At 42.2% G+C, this 24,883-nt stretch overlaps 1 protein-coding gene across 7 annotated transcripts in view; it reads left to right on the top strand.

Annotated features, from left to right (window-relative positions):
* LOC131041908 (uncharacterized) overlaps positions 1 to 24,883 on the top strand; it is a 131,843-nt gene that overhangs the window by 47,843 nt on the left and 59,117 nt on the right. For 5 of the 7 annotated variants that reach the window (XR_009105091.2, XM_057975152.2, XM_057975150.2 and 2 more), the window contains one exon: positions 24,204 to 24,395. The exons of the other annotated variants lie outside the window; for them this stretch is intronic. Coding sequence is in view for 4 of the 5 variants with exons in the window: in XM_057975152.2 (XP_057831135.2) it covers positions 24,204 to 24,395 (192 nt within the window). In the remaining variant the exon portion in view is untranslated. The remainder of the gene's footprint in view (positions 1 to 24,203; positions 24,396 to 24,883) is intronic. 7 annotated transcript variants of the gene reach the window in all.

Below are 24,883 nucleotides of genomic sequence, written 5' to 3'. Positions count from 1 at the left end.
TTTATTCAACCTTGCTGATGCCTTCAAGATGGTACGGCCAGCATAGGAGAACCACGTGGGGCTGAAATATGATGAATGCTGCCTTCTACTACCTCAAATAACTGATCTCCTTGCTGTAGCAGGCCTGCAAATGCTGATTAAGACTGAATTTTGAAGCCCAATTAGGAATTCTGTTTCGTCCAAGCTTGCCTGGAATTGAAGAGTTTTTGTTCTCCAACACCTGTATGTTGCTGATCTAATCTCAGAGCTGCAATTTCCCAAAAGAGAGATGAAAAATGAACAATAGAATGATGAAGAATGACCTCCAAATGCCTATTTAAAAGCCTCCAAACCCTAGTTCGTCACTTTTAGGGTTTCCATAATTTCAACTTATTATTTTTAATAAAATCTATGCCTTTCTTTAAAAATTGACTCCTTAGGCATTATATTTTACTATTATAATGTTTTCCCTTTTTTATTACAACATTTTATGCCTCAAATGCCTAGATAAAAGGGGGCCAACTTATTATAAGTTATTTTATTATAAAGTGATTATAATATGGCTTTAAATAATTTATTTAAATCCATAACTTAGGAAATATTAAAATATTTCCTTATATATTCATAAAATGCAATCCGGGACTCAAATTTGAATTCCGTTTGAAGCACTGTGGTCATCGATGCTACTTGAGTCCTGCAGGCTAACTGACAGTTCCTCCTAAAAAATAGGAACTCGCCCTAAAAAAATAGGAACCTCACTCCAAACTCTAGAAACTGCTCAAAAGCTCTTGCTCTACTCCATGGTCCCTCGGGTGGTCATCCAATTAACAACCAGTTCTCCCTAAAAAATAGGAGACTTCTCTAGAAAGTAGGAACTGCCATGTAAATGCTCAAAATGGCTCTTAAAGGCCCTGCAAAGCTCTATGCCCCTCAGAATGAGTCCCCTAACAATTTGGTTGACCTACAAGAACTTGAGTAATAGGGAAACCCTCTGCTCATCTCCTGTCGCCTAGAAAGGGGACATTACATTTACAATACACCCTTCCCAAATATTGCTTGTCCTCAAGCAATGTCAAAGCAACTCCACAATCATCAAATTTATCTAGACTATAACCAAGAATAATTCCAGGGCCCCAAGTCATCCTAGGAGATCTGTATTACCATCTTCTAAAAATACTGTCCTGCAAGGTACCCAAACAAGTGAGTGTTACCCATTTTTATTTTCCAGCTCAATCAAGTGGAGCTGGTTAAGTTTTATAGTTTTAAGGGGACATGTCTGTTATTTGAGTTTTTTGCCAAGAGATGCTATAGAATGCCATAAAAGAACTTTAGATAAATGCAAGTGTTCACAATCAAGAACCATACCAAATTGCATATTTTAAAAGGCATTTTCTTTATTCATGAATGTCAAATGAAATGCTCCCACACAAGCTGTGGGAATGACTACCTATAATGCATTATGGAAGGAAATGATGCATATAGAAACAAAAGTATAAAAAAAGACAAGGGATCCTATTTAGTCCTTAATGTCAGGTTGGTAAACTCACGGATAAAACAAGGATATCCCACGTAGCAACTATTCATTTAATAGAACATTCATATATCAAAGCATGAATAACAATAACACAACAGCTATACTAGAAGAATGATAGCTTTATTGAATTCTCAAGAATATGTCAGTACAATACCCCCCTTGCCGAGGTTCTATCCGAATCATATATAGACTCGACCGTTGGCCAAGTTGCCAGCCGTCACTAACTACCAACTACCCCACGGGAACCTCTCGACGACTCATACATAACCAAACACAAACACCCAAACCCAACTACGAACTAACATGTGTTATTGACCCCTAACGTCAGCCCCCCCCCCAAAAGTAGTTGCCTTCCAGACGACTCAGACAATAGGAGTTGGAATATAAAACAAAAGACTAGGATTGAGAAGGGGAGGAGGCATCCCTGTAGTGGTCGAAGAAGAAGGCTGTTGCCTTGTGTGGAGTCTGAGGTTCTTCTCTGCCATCAGTTGCCGTTCCCGGGCCTTCTTCACCATGTGTGCAGCCTCCAATAGTTTTTTGTCTTTTTGCTCCATCTGTAAGGTAAGCTTAGCCACTTGTGCTGCCAGTACTTGCACCTCCTTTTGCATGTTGCAACGGGCCTCATAAGTAGTCACCTTCGTTTCTAGCTCAGCCCTCAGGTTCTTCTCTACTGTGGCTAGCTGCGCACGCTTCTCCCCTTCTCCAGTTTTGCTACATACAGCCGCTGGGTCTGCTGCTCTATCTGACTTTGTCGCATCTACAGGTACACATCCCAGAAGGATCCTTCCATACAGCACAAAGTGGCGGCCAAGGTGCCCACTTCTTCCACTAGTCGCATGCGCGTCCACTCTTTTACCATCTCTGGCGTACTATTGTTTGGCCACCCCTGCTGCTCAAGGTGGTGTGCAAACTCGTCCGCACATCCGGAAGTCATGAATTGGCACAACTTCTCAGCGTCAGCGGAGTTGCTGACATCCATCTGTCCAGTCAACTGTGCCATTCCACGTGCTATATCTGAAATCCCCTGTAGCTCCCCAAAGAACCGCTGGAGCGATCCTGGTCGATCGCTAGGATCTGGTGGAGTGAGGTGAAGTCCTGCCAGTAGTCCTCGAGACCCGCTTTCCCCAACATTGAGGATCTTCGGGCTTTTTCCACCACTTCCTGTTGCTCTATTCTTCTCCTCAGCAGACATCCTCTCATCCTGATCTTTGATAGGGGTGGTCCTGTTCTGTGTCTGGTTCGGTCCAACAGCCATGGTGTGTGGTGAAGGCGAGGGGGGAGTGTGAGGTGTGAGTGCAAACCACCCCAGCCACCCATCCAACGATGCATCTATATCCTCATATGTCAGTGTCTCTAGTACTGCCAACTCCTCCAGACCATCTCCCATCATCGGTACATCCCCCGACTCATTTTTCTCTGCTGGTACCGTACTAGTACATGTTGTGCCAGTACCCGAACCTGTCGTACTAGTACCGATTCCCTGTACGACTACCTCTTCTTCCCCTAGTACGACCATCTCCTGAGCTATTTTATTCGAACTATGCTGTATGACCTCCTCTGCCATCGTACGGTCTGCCATATTGGTATGTTCTGCGGCTGGTGCAACTTGTAACTCGAATACAGCTAAACTAATCTGCGGCAGTGACACCCGCCGTTGTGCCGGTGGTTCTCCTTCATTAATTTTCCGGAACAACACCCCTACTGGTCGTACGTCCCCAACTGGATTGGCTACTATAAGTGCTTCCTGTGGTACCAAGTGTGTTGAAGAGGATAATTTTGGGGGTGTAAATTTCACCCACGTGCTCTTCCACTGTGCTCATAGCCCTCCATGCTGCTCTTCCTCTTCCTCCTATTGCTGCGATTTCGCTTCCCCTTCATCCTCTCCTGCTGTGTGTGGTGCCATACAGAACCCCTCATCGCCACTCTCTTGCTCCTCAGTTTCTTCGGCCTCCTCAAAATCCTCGGTACTGCTATCATCTTCAACCTCTACGGACACGTCTAGCTTCCTCCTCTTTGCCGGCTGCGCGGTGTCACCAAGTGTGTCTAGATTGGCAAAATAGTACATGGTCAGCTTATTAGGTTCCACCCTTCCGCGCGATTCGAAAGTCCCCCACATTTCTGGCGGTACTTGCAGACGTACGACATCCAGGAATAGGCTGATGGCATGGTGGCGCATGTAAAATGTCTTGTGTTCCAGCTTGAGAAAATCATGAATCCTTTCCACCAAAAGTTGCCCCCAGTTGTACACTTTTCCACACTTAATCCCATTCATTAACCTTATCATCCAGATGGCTATGTCGGATGCACGGCTGGCTCCTGTGAGCCTACTTTTTACCAAGTCCATCAACATTCTCCATTCTCCTGGTGTGATAAAAGCACGCTTCAATCCCCTATTGTTAGACCAGGCGCTCTTCCATTGCTCTTCTGTGAGGTCATCTCTGCATACCAAGTCCAGCAGCCACTTCTTCTTCTCCTTGGTGAGCTTCTTGGCCGGTTTCACTGCATATGCCCCCTTCTCGGATATACCAAATACCCTCCTGAAATCTTCCGCCTTGAAGGAAACTCGTACCGTGCAGCCCTGGAACTGAATGATGGAAGCCCTTTCCTGGCGGTTGTATCCAGATACTATAGTTCGTAGCACCGACTCAAAATCCTTGATGTTGAATGTCGGCATCTGAATGGCATGGTCTACCTGTGCTTTCCTGAGGGAGTCCTTTATCACATGGTTGGGAGAGGTTTCCTCCCACCAAGTACGACATTCATTGCTAGTCACGCTCTCAAAGGCTACATTCTCTGCAGTGATTCCCTTCGGATCCTTCTGCACTTTTGGCCTGATTTTGGCCTTCGTTTTGCCGCTGATTGGGTTTGTAGCGGTCATGATTGTGCTGCAATTGCTTTGCCCTGTTTTCCTGTCTTTGTCCCATCCTTGACCGTTATTATAACGGTTTGCAAGTGTGACCTACCAATTTGTATGGACCATTGGACTAATTGCTGTACTGCACGGATTAGTCCGTACGCTTCCCTTCCTTGATCGTACGACCTCTTCAACCTGTGCCAACTCCGCACTCAGCTCCGCACGAATGGCACAAATTTTAGTATAGATGCTTCCGAACTTTTTATGCAATTCCTCCCGGTGTCAGCAAATCGTACGGACTTCCAACCTCCGCGTACGGATTACAGTGTACGCCGTACGGATTGCCTTGTGTTTGCCGTACGTTGTGATGTGTACCAATCTCCTCGTACGGATTGCAATGCAGTGTTTGTCGTACGATGTGATGTGAATACCTTACTCCGTACGGTGGAGGTCAACATAGGACGTACGACCTTGCCGTGTTTGTCGTACGTCGTACGGTGTTGTGCTCTGAGATAGTCGTATGACGTTTTGCTTGGTACCTCGCCCTGTTGTCGTGGTCGTCGTACGATGTTTTATTTAGTGCTTCCTCTTCCGTATGCTGTCGTGCAATATGTTTGCGTTGTGTTTTTCCTTCTGTAGCCGCTGTATGGTGTGTTTGCCCTGTGCTTTCGTACGGATCAATTGGTGTGCATTGCGTCCTCTATCCGTTCGTACCTGCAATCAGTACGACGTACGTACTCCACTTGCTTGCTATGCGTGTTGGTCGTATGGCCGTTCCTGCACTCTCCTTTTCTCCTCTACCGATTCTGCTTCCAGTGTCTTGACTTTGCCTGTGTGCTGTGTACAAATGGGCTCTGTAGGGCTTTAAATAATCATTTAATCTTTTCAGGGTCAGGGTTAGGGTTAGGCTTAAATATTTCATTAATTTTTTATAAAACAATTGCCTCTTTATTAATTGTATTTTTTCCTTACTTATTTCCATTACTTTTGCCTTGCACTTTAATTTTTTAATACTCGCTAACCCTCGTCTTTTTATCTCTTCCATATACTTTCTGTTTCCCACTTTTAATATCCCGTCTCTTATCAACTGTTTTAATACTTTTATTTGACAACACTTTTTAAATGTAACTCTTCGTACCTTCAGTTTACCAAGGTATCTCGGGGTTAGGTTGCGTCGTTTAGATGGCCCTTTGTGATCCATAGGGTAGCTTATTGCCTTTGCGAATGCTGCTGAATGATCTTTCCGCCCCCCTAGTTTCCTCCTTGTTGTTCGGGTACTTGATTTCTTCCTTGCTCTTCCCCTGTCACTCGTCCTGTCTTCCTTCCACTTTTTGTTTGATCCTTGGTCGGCGTCCTCATCTCCTATGTTCCTCTTCATTCCTAAGGGGTCATTCTGAGTCTTCAGCTTTATCTCTGAATCGTGCAACCACATATAGACGTGCGACATCCTCCTATAGCATTCTTGTGCACAACACGACCCGACGTACTCCAGGTCCCATATCTTGTCAACTAACGGAGCGGGTCCCACCCTCTTATATCACCCGTCAATGTAGCGGCCTTCGTACTGTTGGTACCATTTTACTTTTTCTTCGTCAACCTCTGGTGGTCCTGCGGGGTTAGGGATCACCCGGTATAATGAATTTGGTCCGACTTTCGATTCACTTGGCTGGGAGGCGATGATGAATAAGTCTTCCGTTTTCAGCACCATTTTTAAACAAGGACCTAGGGTTGCCCCGTACTCCTCTAAGTCAAGTTCCGCCTCCAGGTCTACAGGTTCCTCCTCTTTATTTGCACTCTCGGCTTTCCTTCGGGCTTCAGCCTGTTCATCGATATCGTATGCTACATACCCTTCTTGAAGACCTTCATATGGGGCCCGCTTCTTCCAATGTCTTGAAACCCGTATCCATACAACTGGCTCCCCAAAATACGCGTTTGTGAGGTGCTTGTGGTTCTTGGGAACTGCAACACCTTCCACTTGCTTTGGCACAAGCCATTCTTCCATGGTTGCAAAAGGCTTTGCCCACTCTTCATCTCTCCGGTAGGGCTCTTCTTTTACCATCGGGTCTTTGTCGACTTCCTTGCTCTGGCCAATGGTCTAGTTCCCTTTTGTAGCGTATCCCAGCATGTTAATCCCGATCACAGGTTTGTTCCATTCTTTGTAGACTTTCAGTTTTGAACCATTCACTGGGTCTCTGATTGGATTGTTATCTAGAGTGGATAGCTTCACCGCCCTGTTCTTGTCGACCTCTTTGATCTTATAGGGTCTGAGCCAACGAACTTTAAACTTCCCCGGTCGGAGTTCGTTCCAGCCGTTATACTTCAAAACCAACTGCCCCGGCCGGAAGTTGACCCACCGTAGGTGCTTGTCATGCCAACACTTCTGCCGTCGCTGCGCTACCTCCGTTGCCCATTGTGCCATTACCCTTTGTTCTTCCAGTTTCATCAGGCTGTTAAGCCTTGCACTCAAGCTTTCTTCATCACCGAGTCTATTATCCACCGCCACTCGGAGGCTAGGTACGGTGTACTCGGCCGGTACCACTGCCTCCTGCCCGTACATGAGCTGGAACGGGGTATGCTCCGTGATGACCTTGTAGGTTGTGCGGTAGGCCCACAGTTCGGCTGGTAGCCTTTCCTCCCAGTCTTCCTGCTCCACCCCACACGACTTGTAAATTATTGACACCAACACTTTGTTGGTTGCTTCTGCCTATTCGTTAGCTCAGGGGTAGTACAGACTAGAGAGATTGTGAAAGATTTTGAACTCTACGGTCATGGTACGGATTACTTGGTTGACAAAGTGCACTCCTCTGTCACTGGTGATTTGAAGGGGTATCCCATACCTCGTGACGATATGTTCATACAAGAACCGTGCTGTACTAAGAGCCGTGTTATCTGGCAAGGCTCTCGCTTCTGCCCACTTGGTGAGGTATTTCGTAGCCACTACAATATATTTGCACATGTGCATGCTACTCGGCTTCAAGGGTCCTACAAAATCTTGACCCCACCGTTTGAATAGCTCCTGTGGCTACGAGGGAAAGAGGGGCATGAAGTTCCGCTCGAGTGGTTTTCCTGCACGTTGGCAAGTGTCACACTCGACCACCCACTCTCGGGCATCGGTGTGTAGAGTTGGCCACCACAAACTGGCCAGAAGTACTTTCCTGGCAGTTGCATCTGGTCCCATGTGTCTGCCTGCTAACCCATCATGTACTTCCTTCAAAACACTGGGGATTTCCTCCTCCATAACACATCTCCTCAGGATTTGGTTGGGGCCCATTTTATATAACAGGCCATTGATTAGTTGGAAAGTCTTACTCTTCAGTGCCAGCTTCCGCCGTTCCCCCGGAGGCATCTGCTTTGGGAATGTGGAAGTAGAGAGGTACTGACCGATCTCCTCGTACCACGATGGTAGTATTGCAATCTGGAACAAGTGTGCATTTGGGAAGTCCTCGTTCACCCCTTCGGCCGGTTCTCCTGATCTGATCCTTGATAGCTGGTTGGCTATCACATGGGACTTGCCTAGCCGTACAATAATGGTGAAGGTGAATTCTTGCAGGAGTAGTAGCCATCTACTTACCCGACCCTGGATAATTAGTTTATTTACCAAGTACATTAGTGCCTAATGGTCCACGTAGAACGTGAACGGAGTAGCCAACAGGTAGTGGCAAAAATTTTGTACCGCGTACACCATCCCGAGTGCCTCCCTCTTCGTTGTGCTGTAGTTTTGTTCAGCCCTTGACATAAGTTGGCTGGCGAAAAAAATGGAATGATCGAGTCCTTGCGTCCTGTTGACGTGTTTTTACTTTTTTTATGACAACGTCTAACACAGAATAAAGTTGCCTAATGGTCACTTCACTCTCTCTTGATCAGAGTACGATTGTGTGCTAAGATTGCAGGAAGATCAAACAATCGACTCCAAGGTTCCTTTATGCTATGGACGTGACTCAGTTGGCTGATGTGATTGCTGGTAATCCAAGGGGCCTTTCGTTTGCATCATTCTTTAACCTCTTTGTGGTGGCTGGAACTCCATCATCGGATATAACAATTCTGCGATGCTGCTGCTTTGAACGGACTAAAATAAACTAAAAGTAAAAGGGAAAGGGTTTAGAAGGATCTAAATCTATTCCTAAGGGCAATGATAACAATGAATAGTGCTTTGGTGGACAAATTCCAAATAAACCAAGCTCTTCTTCGCCAAGATCAACTATAACTCCACAAGAACTGGTGTAATCTTCTAGGGATGCTAGAGGATTTTCAAATCGAGAAAGTACATTTGAATACCCATAAACGGCGCAATCCAAACGACTATCCACAATCGAACTCAGCACAAATTTAGGGGGCTCAGACTAACTTTACATTGCAACTTACAATCAGCAAGATGCAAAGAGTATGAACCATGGAAATTCATCAGACACCATTACATTCTCCATTGAAATCAAAGCACTTTACTATTTCTAATCTAAGCGAGGAAGGTGAAAGCATGCAAGCTTTGAAAAAATAATTTAAGTGGACAGCATCAGAGAACAATGTTTCATTGTTATTATCTCAAAACTTATCGCAACAATTTCAGACAAAGCTCCCTCCCTTACAAATGAGGGGGGTCACCCCTTTATATAGGCTTCAAGCCCTGGCTACATGCAAAACCCTAATTAGGGTTTGCCCAAAAGATTCTCCACTCAAGATGCAACAAGGTGGGAATCAGCAATAAATACACCATAAAGCCCATATACAATTAATTACAATCTTGCCGAAAATTGCACCCATAAAGCATTAATTAACCATTACATTTAAAAAGTGCCCATTATGCAGTGAATGTACCCTCATGCAAAAATCGCCCATGATGCCATAAATGCACCATCATCTCCTGAACGTGACGGTTGCATGCAAAATGAATCTGTCATAATGCCATAAATGTGATGGTTGCATGCAAAGAGATGCTTCATTAATTCAGCGTGCGTTGACTCAGTTGCCACTTGGTGGAAAAAACCCTAGAGAGAAAAACTTCAAGAGGGAGAATCTTTGACGCTGGAAGTATTTTCTTGAAGTTTTTGAACTTGCCTTGTTCTGGAAAAGATTTTCAATGATTTTTCAACATCTCCTATTTTTTAAGAATTTTGCACAAATTAGGGTTTCAAGTCCAGGAGGAAGAGAATTCTCCTACGAATCCAAATCTATAAAACTTTTGAAATTTGGATGTGATTTGATGCCCGCGAATGGATTTTTCAAATTTTTCCCCGGGGGGGGGGGGGGGAATTTCTTGTTTAGTTCATCCCTGATTCCTTCCTTGCCTTAGAAATTTTATCTTCAATTCATCCTTGGATGTGATTTCTTGTTGTGGAGGAATTCTCCTTTGGAAAGAAATTTGTTCCTTACCCTGAGGAAGGAAATTCTTCATACCTTAGCCAATTTTCATGATTTCCAAGAACTATGTCCTGAAGGAAGAAATTTCAAACAGTCAATTTTTCACCTTTCCTGGAATTTCTTCTTCTTGGGTGCAATTCTTCCCCGATGAAGGAATTCATCTCTTTGTGCACTGTCCATGAGAAGATCATTTTAGCACACTCTTGTGTTCCTAGGCGGCATTTTACACTTGGTGGGGAATTCTTTCAATTCCATGGATTCCTTGCATCCCTCTATCTGGCGCTTCTTCTCTCACTTGGGCGCTAAAATGCTTTGATAAAGGACTCTTGCAATTTGCCTGTTTCTCTATGCAGTCTTCATTCTGGCGCCCTCCACAAGGCTGGGGCGGAAATTCCTCTCGAGGAAGGAATTCATTGTTTTGTGAATTGTCCATGTCTTCTTTTCAACATCCCTATTTTTTAGGGATCCTCCTAAAATTTAGGAGCCAGGTTCATTGGATGGAGAATTCTGCCACGATTCCGAATCTATAACAATTTCCTCATTCCAACGAGATTCGATGTCTACAAATAGCAAATTCAAAAATTTGCCCGAGGGGAATTTTATTTTCTATTCCTCCTTGACCCCTTGGATTCCATGCCTTAGGCAAAATTTCAACTTTTTAGCTTGGGTGTTGATTTCACCGTGCCTTGGAATTTTCACTTTTTTACACCTTCCATGGAATGCCCATTTTGGTGCCCAATCACTCCCTTGGGCGGAATTTTCACTGGAGGAAGGATTCATGGAATTGTCCTTCTCTCCTTGGGCATGCCACTTTGGCGCCTTCCCTCATGTCTAGGCGCAGATTATACTTGGCCAAGAATTTTTTTCATTTGTCCATCCATCCTTGCCTTCTCCATTTTGGCACCCAAGTCCACATCTGGGCGGATTTTCTCATGGGCCAAGGATTCATGAAATTTTTCCGCTTATCCTTGCCTCCTCCATTTTGGCGCCCAAGTCCTCATCTGGGCAGATTTTCTCATGGGCCAAGGATTCATAAAATTTGTTCGCTTATCCTTGCCTCCTCCATTTTGGCGCTCAAGTCCACATCTGGGCGGATTTTCTCATGGGCCAAGGATTCATGAAATTTGTCCGCTTATCCTTGCCTCCTCCATTTTGGCGCCCAAGTCCACAGCTGGGCAGATTTTCACCTGGGCTGAGGATTCATGAAATTTGTAGTTCGATTTTCCAGACCTAGGACAATTTGACCCCTTTGCAATTTTGGAATGACTTCCTGAACCTTGGTGAATTTCTGAGCTTTCCATTTTAGGCATAGGCTTCCAGCACTTGATCTATTTTTGGCTTTCTCTGTCTGTTGTCTGACTTTCCGGAATTAGAAATGTTTGCGAACGTCTGATCCTTGTCGCCTTATCTGACTGACCCTGCCAGTACTGACTTTCCAAAAATAGAAACCTTCAAAATGTTAGCATTAGACCTCTAGACAGGGTGCAGGAATGACTTACTATAAATAAAAACTTACTAAAAATAGAAATTACTAAAAATAGTAAGTTTGATTTTTGGCAAAATGACGACATTCTGGGAACCGGAAAAATCCCTAAAAAATAGGGACTTTCTAAAAATAGAAAGTTGCTTTGTTTGGGCTCAAATTTTATTGGGAGGTTCCTTGAAGGGTCCTCATTCCAGTTGTATGTTTAGTTTTCCCAAAACCCTAACAAAAACTCCTAAAATCTAGGACAAAAGGCAAAAACCCTAAAATTCACAAAACGAGTCCTAAACTTAGACGAATTTGCTCAAACGAAAGGCAGACTTGACCAATATGACCCCCAAACACTTGCAAAGTGGAGAAACTAACGAGACTGCTGCGAAAAGACCCCAAAAACAAAGCCAAAAGACCGGAAGGTCCTAAAAAGTAGGGGGTCTCCATTTGCAATGGGGCGATGTGTGAAAACGTCACAACACGTCCCTACTTGTGCAAGCGTAGCACCAATCGTGAAGTTGGAGGCATCGATGTGTATGTGGAACTACTTACCAGCTAATCTTTCAATTCCTTGAAGGCTTCTTCCTGCTTCGTACCCCATATGAACGGCTCTCCCTTCCTTGTCAGCTTGTCTAGGGGTCAGGAGACTTGTGCAAAGCCTTTGATAAATCTTCGGTAGTAGCCAACGTGGCCCAAAAATGACTTCACCCCTGTCACATTCGTCGGATTCTCCATGTTGACGATCACTCCTATCTTATCTGGGTCTGTCTTCAGACCTTCTTTACAAACAATGTGGCCGAGAAGCTTTCCTTGCGGTACCATAAACCTGCACTTCCTCGGGTTAAGAGCTAGCCTAGCTTTCCGGCACCTCTCCATACATTCTCCGAGTGCCTTTATATGGGTGTCCTGATCATTGAAAATCGACCTGTCATCCAAGAATGCCCTGAAATTTCCTACGGACATTTTGTCAAAAATGTGTAAAATTATTCTCTAGAAGGTTGTCGGTGCATTACATAGCTCGAAGGGCATGCGATTGTAGGCGTACACCCCCCCCTCCACCACGAATGTGGTCTTTAGCTTATCTTCTTCCACAATACTTATCTGATTGTATCTCGAGAACCCATCCGAAATGTGTATATCTCATGCCCAGCTACTTCTTCCAGAATGTTGTCAGTGAATGGGATTGGGAATGGATCTTTGATTGTTACTGTGTTTAGGTACCTAAAGTCCATGCATATTCTTATCTGATTAGCTTCCTTCTTGAGAGAAATGACTATTGGGGAAACCCTGTCACTTGTTTCCACTTTGAATATGATCCCAGCTTCCAACATTTTGTTGATTTCATCATTCACCTTGGTCGCGTAGTTCTTGTTCATCCTATATGGTCTCCTATGTACGGGTTGGGTTCCTAGTACGAGGGATATGCGTTGTACGCACAATTCCGGTGGCACCCCCTTCAAGTCCTTGTAGGTCCAGGCAAAGACGTCCTTGTATTCCAGAAATATCTTGAAAGCCGCTGCCTTCAGTACGGGGTTCCAGTCATCCCCTACGAGTATCACCCGCGGGTCCTTGTCCTTGCCTAGATTGACTTTTTTCACATCCCTTTCCTCGTACTTGATGGGTTTGTCTCGTTCAAACTGGTGGGCTGGTGTGTCATCCACCCGTGCCATTCCCTCCTGGTACCTACCGTACTCCGGGGGAAATGACTGTTCTTCCATACCGCCACTTGATTCCCCAATCTCGCATATTTGTAGCATGTGGCACTCCGGGTGAAGACCTCGTAGTCCTCCATCTGCCAATGGAAGAGTCCGACCAGCGAACTAGTTCCATCTTCAGAGCATCCGTCCAGTTCCAACACTCCTTCGTTGTGTTCCCTCCCTCCTCTGTCTCCTTCGGAACCCCACTCCCATCTATTTGAGTCCTCCGAGTCGGACTCAAACAACACGAGCTCTTCACTGACGGACTGATTCCTCAGGTCAATCACATACTTATGACCTTCACTCTCGATTGAGAGTGTATTCTTCTTCCAGTTATGACTGGCTCTAGCCATGATCAACCATCCCCTTCCTAGGAGGGTGTCGTACGCTTTTCTCTCCAGTGGAATGACTACGAAGTCCAGAAGGAATTGTTGTGTCCCGTTCACCACCTTTTGTGCCATGAGAGTCCCGAGGGGTTTGATGCCATGCTGATCCGCACTGACGAGATGAAATGTTGGTGGCCAGAGAGTAGGCTTGCCAAGACCTCTCCAAGTTTCTTCCGGTAGCACATTGACTCCAGACCCGCCATCCACAATGGTGTTTGTGAGCTTCTGTCCCATTATGTCCATCTCCACCATGGCAGGTTTCCGTCCAATGCTTACCGTGAGCAGCATAGGGTCCATGGCATCCATACCAGGTTCCTTCACCGGAGCCGCACTAGGTGGTTCTGTCACTGTTGGGTGTTCCTGGTCGACGGTGATGTCACTGACTGCATTTGTCAGGGCCATCCTCAACTGTGGCATGTTTGTAGAAGGTCAGATACCCGTACGCGTATAGTGGTCTGTAACATCTGCTTAATGATAGTTTTTTTTGGTCCTGACTGGAGTGGGGTACTGGCAGTCGGGTGCGAAGCCCTTTGTTCTTCTGCCATTGCCCCGCTCAATATCTGCCCTCGCTTCTTGGTGTCTTTCCTTCTCCGTGCGAGGGTCAGGGTACATGGCTTTCTTGTTTTGCAATCTCGTGATTGCCAGTACGCCTTCCTTTGGTTCTTCTACCTCCAGTATATTCACCCCTTTTTGCTTTGGACACTCTGTGACCTCATGATTCCCCGGACCGCACCATTTGCACAACAAACTTCCTGCGTCATCTCCATTTTGACATTCCCGCACAAAGTGACCCCATTCGTTGCATTTCCGGCATTGGATCATGTGTCGTCCCTTTGCGTCGTATTGAATTCTACTCCTCGATGTCTTATTATTGGGCCTGTTGTTACCCCGCCGGTTGTTTCAGTACCCTCCAGAAGAGGCGTCAGAGTTTGCTGCCGGCTTCAGAGGTGTTGCTGGCGTGTGACTTGGTCGGGTTGGGCGTAGAGCACTTGTGTGCCCCGTGCTTTCAATTTGTACGTGCATTCCTTAATGGAATGTCCCATTACTTGGCAGATGTCACAAAAGGCTTTTCGAGGTCTACTCCCCTTAGTGTGCCCTTCTGTCTTGCAGTCGCTGCACCATAGTTCCTTTCCTTCCTTGCCACTTTCTTTGTCAGCCTTTAGTTCTTTCATCATTCTCATCATATCCCTTTGGAGTGCTTGCACGGTTTTGGACTCCCCATCGCTGTCTTCATCCGTACTATCACCATCGCTCACCCGACGCTTCCCTCGGGATGTCTTATTCTCACTCTCAATATCCATCACGTGGTTGCATGCTTCGTCATACGAGGGTGGAGGGACCACCTTCATCTTCCGTCTGAGAGACGGTACCAATCCTTCAACAAACCATCTCTTCTTGAGGCTATCAGCCGGCTGGTTCTCCATTTTGTTGAGCAGTTCTCTCAGCCTTTTGTTATATGCCCGCACACTTTCACTTTTTCCCTGCTTGGTATTATAAATCTCCGCCACGATTTCATTGTCATCCCGTAGGAGTTTGAACTCCTCTTGGAAAGCCTTCTTCAGATTGTTCAATGACGCTTTATACTGGGCATCCAGGTTTGTATACCAATCAATTGCTATTCCTCGTAGAGTCGCTGTAAATGCCTTCAACTAGTAATCCTAGTTGTCCTGGCCATTTGCCTCCCAAATGGTCACGCATGTCTTACAATGTCGTACGGGATTCTCCGACCCGTCGCCCATGAATTTTGGAAGCTTTTGTTTCTCCGGGGTGTGTGCCATTGTTTTTGTCTGGAGGGTTTTATGTAGCGCTTGGAAGTTACTATGTGCCCGGAAGGTATTATGTGTCTAGAAGGTACTATACGCTCTTGACCTGGTTGGACCCCTGTCCGCAGGGCTCTGGTCACCCTCGCTCCTATAGTCCCTCCTTCCCGGGGTTTTTGGATCTGACCCTCCTATTTTGGTTCCCTCTGATAAGGACAAATTCCTGATGCCGGATAATGTTGCTTCAAAAATATTGGCGATCTCTTCGTGCAGGTCCCGTATCGCCTCCTCTCCTTGTTCAAAATACTCTGACGGGTTGCTCTGCGACTCGGCTCCGGAGTCTTCTTCAGTCAACGTCGAGTGTGGGGCTTGGTCGACGAGATCTTCCTCCGCCACGTCTGGAAGTGGCAGGTTCCTGGTGACCTCCGTCAACTACTTCCACGTACAGGGCTTTGTTTCTCCCGACTACGACTTCGACTCACACTTCGACTTCTACTATGTTTCTCAGGGCTCTTTGATTCAGCAACCTCCCTTAGCCATCGTCTCCGCTCGGCCTGTTCTTTCATACGGAGAGATCTCCGTACAGTTCCCTCATCTACTCCTTCGGTGGTAGTGGTATGTTTGTCTTTGTTTGGCCATAGGGGCATTAAGTGCCAGGGGTACGGCGTCGGCTTGTCTCCCTCTCCTCTTCCTCCCTACGGTTCCACTCTTCGTACCTTTGGAGTACTTGTTGCCGATGGAGTTCCCGTTCAGTTTCCTCCCATCAGTCTTGAAGTGCAATTAGATTTTTGGCGAGTAACCTTGGAATACTTTCGAGCAGGTCAAAGACAGGAGTGCTGACGGTAAGTTCAACACGTACCGTGCCTTCAGAGACGCCTCTCTCCTGAGCCTCCCTTTGCACGTACTGCGTGACCGACATGTCCCACAACTCTACCAAGTCTGTCGTCAACTGATCCTCTCGGGCCTCTTCCACGGTACTTTCTTCGTGTGTGTCGCTGTCCACGACAATTAATTGCTAGTTGAATGGCCGACCCATTAATTCCTTTCGCCTGCCGCCATAGTTATATCCAGGTTTGTTCAGGCAACGACGGCAAAATGTTTAGTCCTTAATGTGAGGTTGGTAAACTCACGGATAAAACAAGGACATCCCACACATACCAACTATTCATGTAATGGAACATTCATATATCAAAGCATGAATAACAATAACACAACAGCTATACCAGAAGAATGATATCTTTATTGAATTCTCAAGAATATGTCAGTACAATACCCCCCTTGCTGAGGTTCCATCCGAATCATATATAGACTCGACGGTTGGCCAAGTTGCCAACTGTCACTAACTACCAACTACTCCACGGGAACCTCTCGGCGACTCAAACATAACCAAACATAAACACCCAAACCCAACTACAAACTAACATGTGTTATTGACCCCTAACAGATCCGTCATTGCCTCGTAGTGACGAACCCCTGCAGTTGAGCAGCTTCATCTCCAGCTCCTTTGCAAAGGTCACCCGGCTACTCCAAGTGTCTGCAAAAAGATAGGAGAAAATTGTGTTAGAGCTCGGGATACCGTATCCTTGCATATACATCATCATTACATGCACAATTTACTCCTATAATGCATTATACCAGTCAAATCATTATATGTACCAGAGGAAAATAAAGAACAAATCTGAAAACTCATAGTTTTGTCTAACAGTTCGTTCAATGTGTAGATATAGGTGAAGTTTCATTACTGATTACTTCTTTCAATGTAATTATTACAGCATGTGGGGTCTCAGTATGTTGTGATATTGAGGACTGATTATTATGACAAAAATGCAACAGTCTTTATCCATCTTCTATGGTAGTCACAATAAAGGAGTACCTACTTGCAGGTCCTAGATGTCAGTACCAACATACTGTCATAAACGAGGGACACTCATTCACGGAGACCATCATACAAGAGAGATAAAGAACATTTGCATGGTTGTCATAATAGTTGCAGCTAAAAGATCAATTTCAGTCATAAAGAACAAAAGAACAACAACATTCTTCAATGATCAAGACACAGTATGGATGAATTGTAAAAGACAAAGCAAGGTTGTGCATCCAATGCATAGGGAGTATTCCATGACCCTCAAGATAGATATGCAAATTCAATGATATGCACACAGCCAATACACAAAGTCCTCTGACCAAAAGCTACAATCAGCCCTTCAATGGATCAACAGGCAGCCCTTGGAGATGCTTAAGACAATCATATTTGAAAGAGTTGCATTGCAAAATGGGGAAATTGCATTTCATAAAATCACAGAGAAGTATGTTTCTGATAAAGGATGTCCACATGGAAGCTGTAGCTGAGCGACTATGGGGTATAAGTTGTCAATGGTTTACCACAAAACTTCAAAGATAACCTCAGTAATTCAATTGTTATAGGAATACTGGTATATCAAAAGTAAGAATACAATGAAATCATGCTACAAAATCAAAGTGTAGTCATAGATCTTTAGAACAGTGACAAGGATTGAAGCCAAATATCTCCTTCAACCTTCAAAATAAAGTGGTATTAGAAGTAATGACAGTCATATGCAGCTACAGCAGACTATGTGAAAGGTGCTGATCTCTCAAAAGAATTCCTAGGATAGTGAGCAAGTAATGCAAATAACAGTAAAGAACATCCTTTGACGTTTAATAGTCATATAGCAGCATAAGACAAAGAGAAGAGTCCCAAGGTGCAGTCATAGAGTTCCTGAACAGAAAATAAGGACATAGCAGTGTAAGTTGAATTGTGGTCACAGGACAGCCTTCACATCTACAATGCACACGCTGACAAGATCTTCAATAAAGAGCAGTTGATAGAATAGAGCGGTACTTTAATTATCAAAATGACTGTCCATTTTAATCCCAATAAAGAGAATAGTTACAGCAATCAAAACAGTCATATGAGGATAATTTTCAGTATTGCAGACTTTCAACAATATCCTTGCCAATTAACAAGAGAGTCAGCTTTAAAGGGATTTTAGCAGTCCAAACACAGTGATAAAGGATCAGGCAAATGCAACAATGAATGTTTTGATCATTCAACACAGCTAGTATAAATCTAGGAGCTAAAACCAAAATAATGGAACAGCAGTGAGAGCTTCTTATGGTGTCGCCAGTATAGAGGAGCCACAAATGACATGTTCCAAAGAAAACAGCATATAAGATTATGGTGTATTTTGCAGTCTAATGCATCTATAATGAGAAATTTTTATTGACCTGTCACTAAATTGATATTTTTGATACAAAGACAGTCACAGCCTTTTGTTGACCTAGTGAAATCAGTCAAAAACCTCATAATTCTGAGAAGCAGAAAACACATAGCAGCTACAGCCCAGCTAGTATAAATCAAGGAAATGAAATCAACAAGTGGTCAAAAGCAGCCCAGTAGGTGTTGACAGAATATACAGTGAGAATACAGTCAAAATAGTGACAAAGGGTTTGAATGTGCCAAAAGAATATAGCAAAGTATGGAACTGAAACGAATACAACATCTGGATATCAAAGCAAATTCAATATCAAGGTCTCATCCCTTCGAGTGTTTACTCTCAGGGAAAAAAAAGGAGGGCAGAAAGATTTGAAGTTTTTTTTCATAGTCATTTTTCATCAAGTAATGCTTAAAAAATCGAATTGGTATGTAAGAAGAAATGCACACTTGAAGCGGCCAATAATGGAGCAAAGATCGCCAAAAAATCTTCCTGAATGTCATGTCCCCCTAATAAACATTAAAAGGAAAGTATAAAAATGTATTAATTATTTTATATAAATTTCCCCTTCGTTTATATAAATAATTAATACTTACAATAATGTCTTTAATTTTATTTAACACCGTAACTAGTCCTAACTAGTAGGGGATTCCTAACCAAATTGTTGATAATAAAAGGATGGAAGCATCCGAGAGAAAGACAGGCGATTTTATAAGACAATACCTGGAGACGAGAATTTCATTTTTCTGTTTGGCGGACTGCAAACAGACTTCAACCTCCTTTCGTTAGTGAAGACTGACCTATTGGTAGAATCGTGATAGCACAAACAGTGGGTGGCAATGTGGTGGAAGTCGCGCTGGTATATTTCCGTGGAATGCCGTGAGATCAGAATGTAATCTTCATAGTCCTTAAGATCGTATCGGGTGTGATTTCCAGACACGGAGATCAAAGCGTTTTCTTCATATTCTTTATGAATGTATCGGGAGTGATCCATAGTCACAGAGAGTGTATTCTCCATATTTCCTATGATCGTATAAGAAGTGAACAGAGACCGGTTGATTTCTTAATGCTCGTATCGGGGTGTCCACTCTGGACGTAGAGACGGACAATGTGATCAACTCGTATTAATTAGCAAGGAGGCCGATATCAGGAAAGCATGATCGCGTGAAGAGTACAAACAATACACAGCGACATTGCGTGAGGGTGGCAAAACAATGATTGTCGCGTGAGGATTAATAATCTCTCGCAGTGACTGTGGGCCAACCTTTGGCAAATTATTCCATAAGGTTAAGTAGAGTCAAAGTCGGGTGGAAGCAGTGGAACGTGGACGTGGCAGAGGTCTCACACGCTGCCAGCCAGGGAGCAAACGTTGACGTCACCAGAGGATCATGGTGGCAAGTTTGGCACTGTCAACATTGCAAATTAGAAGGTGCACCCTGAAATGCTTAATCAAATGATATTGAATTTGTACTAAGATTGTTCAATCTTACTATGTTGAATAACAAGTACGAAAGTTAAATTGAGACTGTAAAGAGTATACTAAAGAATTTCATAGGCATGTCAAGGATCAACTGGCTAAATTACATAATATTTCTCTGCATAAACTGAACATACACATTATTTGAAGTCATTCTCTGCATAACCTGAACATATGCATTATTTGTAGTCAATTCCTAGTAAGGAATTTTACATCGAAACCCTTTAAAAACAAAACCCTGCAAACTTCACCATGGCGGCTTTTGTATGGGCTTCGAACTTTTCCAAAAATCTGCAAAACGTTTTCTAGAAATTCTCAATTTGAACCCTAGAAAGGAGAAAATCAGCCATGGTAGCGCCCAACACAGTAAATCAACAAGATTTGCCCTTCAATTTCTGCTTTTTTTTTTTTTCCAGAGGGGCCTCCAAACCCTAGCTCGTGGCAGCAGAGAAGAACAATAGAGCAAGTGAAAAATATCGAATGAGAGGAGAAAATAAAATTTTTAGGGTTTCTTTTCCCTATATCCATTGAATAGTCTAAGGCTTTTTTGCCTTTTTTTTAATTTTTCTCTCTCTTCCCCGTGAAAGCTCTAGGGGGAGGTCGATTTTTTATTCGCATCCCTCATATGTCTTGTGTTATATTTTATTAAGTGATTTGTATAATATCACTAAATCATTATGTCATGTAAAATATTTATTAAGTGATATTATACACATCACTTAATTAGTATAGGCAAATAGCATAGGACTTTTTATAAATTAAATAATAGAAATATTTATTAAAGTGAGTTTTAATTATAAATCACTTTATTTATTTCTCTTATTTTTATTTATTAAATCTTGTTTTTAAATATGTAAATAAAATAATAAAATAATTTATTAAAGTGATTTATAATTTACCACTTTAATAAATAACTTTCTTATTTTTATTTATTAAAATCATGGACTTAAATGTAAATGAATAAAGAAAAGTATTTATTAAAGTGATAAATTATAAATCACTTTATAAGATATTTTGCTTATTCATATGTATTAGTAAGTCAAGGGATATATTTTGTATTTATGAGGACTTGCAGGCTGTTTAGAGATATTTTTGGGGTCATTTATTGGGCAATTAAGAGCTTTTATGGTAGGGGATAGGGTGGCGTGAGTTCCCTTTCAGACTTGTTTTAGGCCTTGAAAAGTGGGTTTTTTGTGTTTGCTCGCCCAAGAGGAGGTGGAATTCTATATTCATTGACTGTTTTTGTAAAAAGATATATATCTCCGAGTTTCATTATTGGAGGGAGTTCTTACTTGTTCATTTTTGGCAACCTGTAATTTTCAGAGTTCTTTCTGTAGAAAGTGAAAGCTTTGTAACTTAGTTTTTTTTTTCAGATCTTGACAGATTGTAACACCTTTTTGCAGTAATAATCAGTTCATACCTTCTCATATTCTTCTGTTATTGTGAGTCCTTAGTGTTAGTACAGGTTTTTGTGATATTCTTTGTCCTTGGAGCTGTATTTCACGTTGGTACCTTTATGCAGAAATATAATTATTTGCAGATTATAAGCTGTGTTCAGTAATTATTAGTCTTAGGTTGTGAAAATTATTTTTTCCTCTTAGGACTATGATTATCCAGTCTTCTTATGAATTATTGATGCAAAGGTTATCCTTTTTTTTGGGTTGTATAAGAGAGCTTTATTATTACTGTTATACTGTGTATCATTTGTTTGTTTGAGTTTCAATATATCATCTGGTGCATCACCTTAGGATTAGATTTTCATTTTACATGTTCTCCTTCTTACTCTTTCCTCTGCAAGAAATGTTAGTTTAGGTGAAATACTTAGAAAGAACAGCTTACTTTGGAGGTCCACTTCATTTTTAGGTAACCCACAACCCCGAAGTGTTCCCATGTATCTATAGGCTGCTGAAGTTCATAGCTTTGGTTAGGGTGCAAGCTTCATTGCTAATAGTGATTTCTTGAAAACCTCTTGAAAGAAGAGCAATCAAATACTGCATTGATAGGAGTCTTCGTTTATATTCTCTATAATGTTATTTGTTTTCAAGTATATTCAAGCCTCAATCACATATAAAATTCAATAGACTTGTGGATGCAGTTCTCTAAATATGGCAATTATGGAAGTGGCAATTATAGATATGACGATGTACCATGGTAGTACATCAGTATGTAACATTGACAATCAATCACCATAAGGCATGAATTATATTACATGGATTTGTCTCTTGCTTTCTTCACGATTATGTATATTGGTGACAACACAACATGGATGATTACTAATCTCACTCTATTTCCATCCTTCACTCTAGTTATGCTTAGTTGGCATCCATGCTGACAATAGGCAATGTAAGTATGGAGTGCAAATGAGGGAGTTGGGTATAATGCCAGGAACAAAGTGGAGGTCCTGAAGTCAAAAGTGAAGTAACTGCTGAAATGCTACCCTACAGTTGATGATCATTTGTTTCCAATTTCTTATATGCCCTCCTAACCTTGTAAGCAGCTTGTGTCATCTGTCTAGTAAGTTCCTTATCTACATTGACTTAATTCGGATCTTTTCAGCCGTGATCTCTACTTTTGATTTTATTTTTTTCATGCTGTAAATTGGTTGGGTAGATTGTTGCCATTCTTTCTCCTCGGAGAGTTCCTTTCTATAGATCTCTTTCTGCCTTTCTTGATCCTTGTATACTCCTGCAACTGCACTTGGATTTTATTTTGAATTTAAACTTAGAGTAGTGGTACTGTCACACTGCGAGACATCATATTCCAGTCCCAATCTATAGGGTTTGTAAATCTTCCTTGAACACCAAACCTATTAACGGGAGAAGACGTGCCTCCAATTTCAGTGGTTTGTCTTTTTCTTTGCTCCATTTTTTCTGCTATGCCATCCAACAAAATTGCATTTATTCCCCTCTGAGCCTATGAGAGTACATGCTTACAAAGCCTTTCTCACGCCTCAGAATTCTCGCAAGATAACATTTTAGCCTTTTAATGCTTGCATGAGTATGCCTGCCATGGTTAATGCACTATAACTCTCCTTTTTAATTTTTTATGATTCCATGTCAGGTCATTATTATCATGCATCATTTTTGCTAATGAAATCTATGAAGTGATCCTATGTAAATAGATTTCTGCTTTTGGGGGAGACACATCTAGGGATTGCAAGATAATGAATTCGAAAGAAACAACCAGTAAGTGTAGGAAACACAGAATACTTGATAAAATCTTTGGTCAAATATTTTATCAAAGAGGGGCCTCAAACTTGTAGAAACAAAACACACTAAATCGTGGTATCCAGACAAATCTTTTAATGTTAACCTGGAGAAATGTCAAATCTTCAAATACTAGAGAATTTCAAAACCAAAAGGATTTCTTTTTGGATTTGATAAGCATTGCCTACCATAAAGATCCTCATGCTGAAAATCAGTGAAAAGTACAAATTTTGACCTCAGTTTCGTTCCTTCCCACATGATAATCTGAAATGAAACGTCCAAATCAAGTCTATCTTTCAAACCCAAATTTGAGATTCCTATCTATTGGTAAAATTTGAACATGACATTACTACTGAGGGTTAAGAATCATTTTTTTGTCTCCTAAGATCCCTGGTTGCATTGTATTGCCCAACTGGGAGAGAGCAAAACAAAAAATGATCATTTCTTTTCCAACAGGAGTTGATAGTCGGAGTCAATCTCTTGGAATTATTGAGTCTTAGTGAGACCTGTTGAGTTTTCACATTTCATCCAATTTGTCCTTTGAATCCATCTTGGACCCAGGTAGGCATGGAATTCTAGGCTTGGTGTCTTGACAAGTCGAGGACAAGTTCTGTAAATCTAACTAATACAAGAAGCTTCTTGTTTCTTTTGTTTTGCATTGTTGTCAGTACTACTACTGGAATAAATGTAAATTACATCTTTGTTTCTTAGAAATTTTGAATTTCTTTTCAATCTTGTTTCCAAGGAAGGTGCAAAGTTATAAATGCATTAAGAAAGACTTACATAATTCTTGCATAAAAAAAGACATAATTTTTCTGTTCTCTTATTGGTTGGCACAAACTTAAATTTCTTCTAATCCTCATTTGCTTAGGAACTATTTTTATATTTGTATTTTGGAGAAATGTACCAGCTAAAAACAAAAAGTATCAATGAGTTGTCCTGGCATCTTTTGGCATTCTCTTGTTATGTTTTATGAAGTGTACTGTTAATATTGGTTTAACATCCAGTCAAAAAATAAAATACATTATTTATCATTAAATATGTCTTTAACTAAACGTATTTCACTTTTTCAGGAAGGTCTTTAATGTATACATATTTTAAATATCAGTCAATCCTTCATTTTCAGTTCAAGTCATCAAGTTGTTTTTTTGTTGTTTGTGGATTTGTTTTTCAAAGAATGCTTCTTTTAAACATTTTCTATGTCCTTAATAACATTATCAATGGACATGGCTTGATAATTTTTATTAGGTACTTCCCGATGGATGTTGGCTCTGGTTGCCATGTACATTTAAGTTTATGGAAGGATGGCAAGAACAAGTTTATGGCTGAAGATGAGTCAGTGATGCGGTATGGTATGTCTAAAATTGGGGAAGAGTTTATGGCTGGTGTCTTCCATCATCTTCCATCTATAATGGCCTTTACAACTCCATTGCCAAATAGGTAAAATAGAAGAAGACATTGGCATTGTTTATAAATTGTTTTCATTGCATTATGAAATTTCTTTTGGCAAATCTTATGCAGTAGGTATTTAAGAAAGTAAAAATAAACAATCTGGTTAGCAATTCAATATAAAGACAAGTAAAATCTCTTGGGTGTGGTGTGATGTTTAAGATATGGGGCTCTCACAAAGGAGACCTGTTGACGTGGATGAAATCGCATCGCTGCAAACTCCATACGGCCAACGCAGAATAGAATAAACTCATTGAGTATCCTACCCTCTCTTGAAATAAGGGAATCCTTAATGCTATTTTCTACGTTTTGATCAATGGGGATAACCTCAAGGTTTCTTTTGTCAGGTCTTGACTGCGGGATCTCTCAGTGGCTTGATGTGTTTATGCTGGAAACACAAGGGGACTTACGTTTGATTGGCAATTCCGTGTATAGATTCCCGGGGGCCTTTTACGGTTTTCTTTCAGGTGATGTTGGTT

The sequence above is a fragment of the Cryptomeria japonica genome, chromosome 1 (genome assembly GCF_030272615.1).
Source record: "Cryptomeria japonica chromosome 1, Sugi_1.0, whole genome shotgun sequence".
Classification (NCBI taxonomy): Eukaryota; Viridiplantae; Streptophyta; class Pinopsida; order Cupressales; family Cupressaceae; genus Cryptomeria; species Cryptomeria japonica.
Note: the sequence above shows the minus strand (reverse complement) of the source record. Positions and strands in the feature narration are given on the sequence as shown.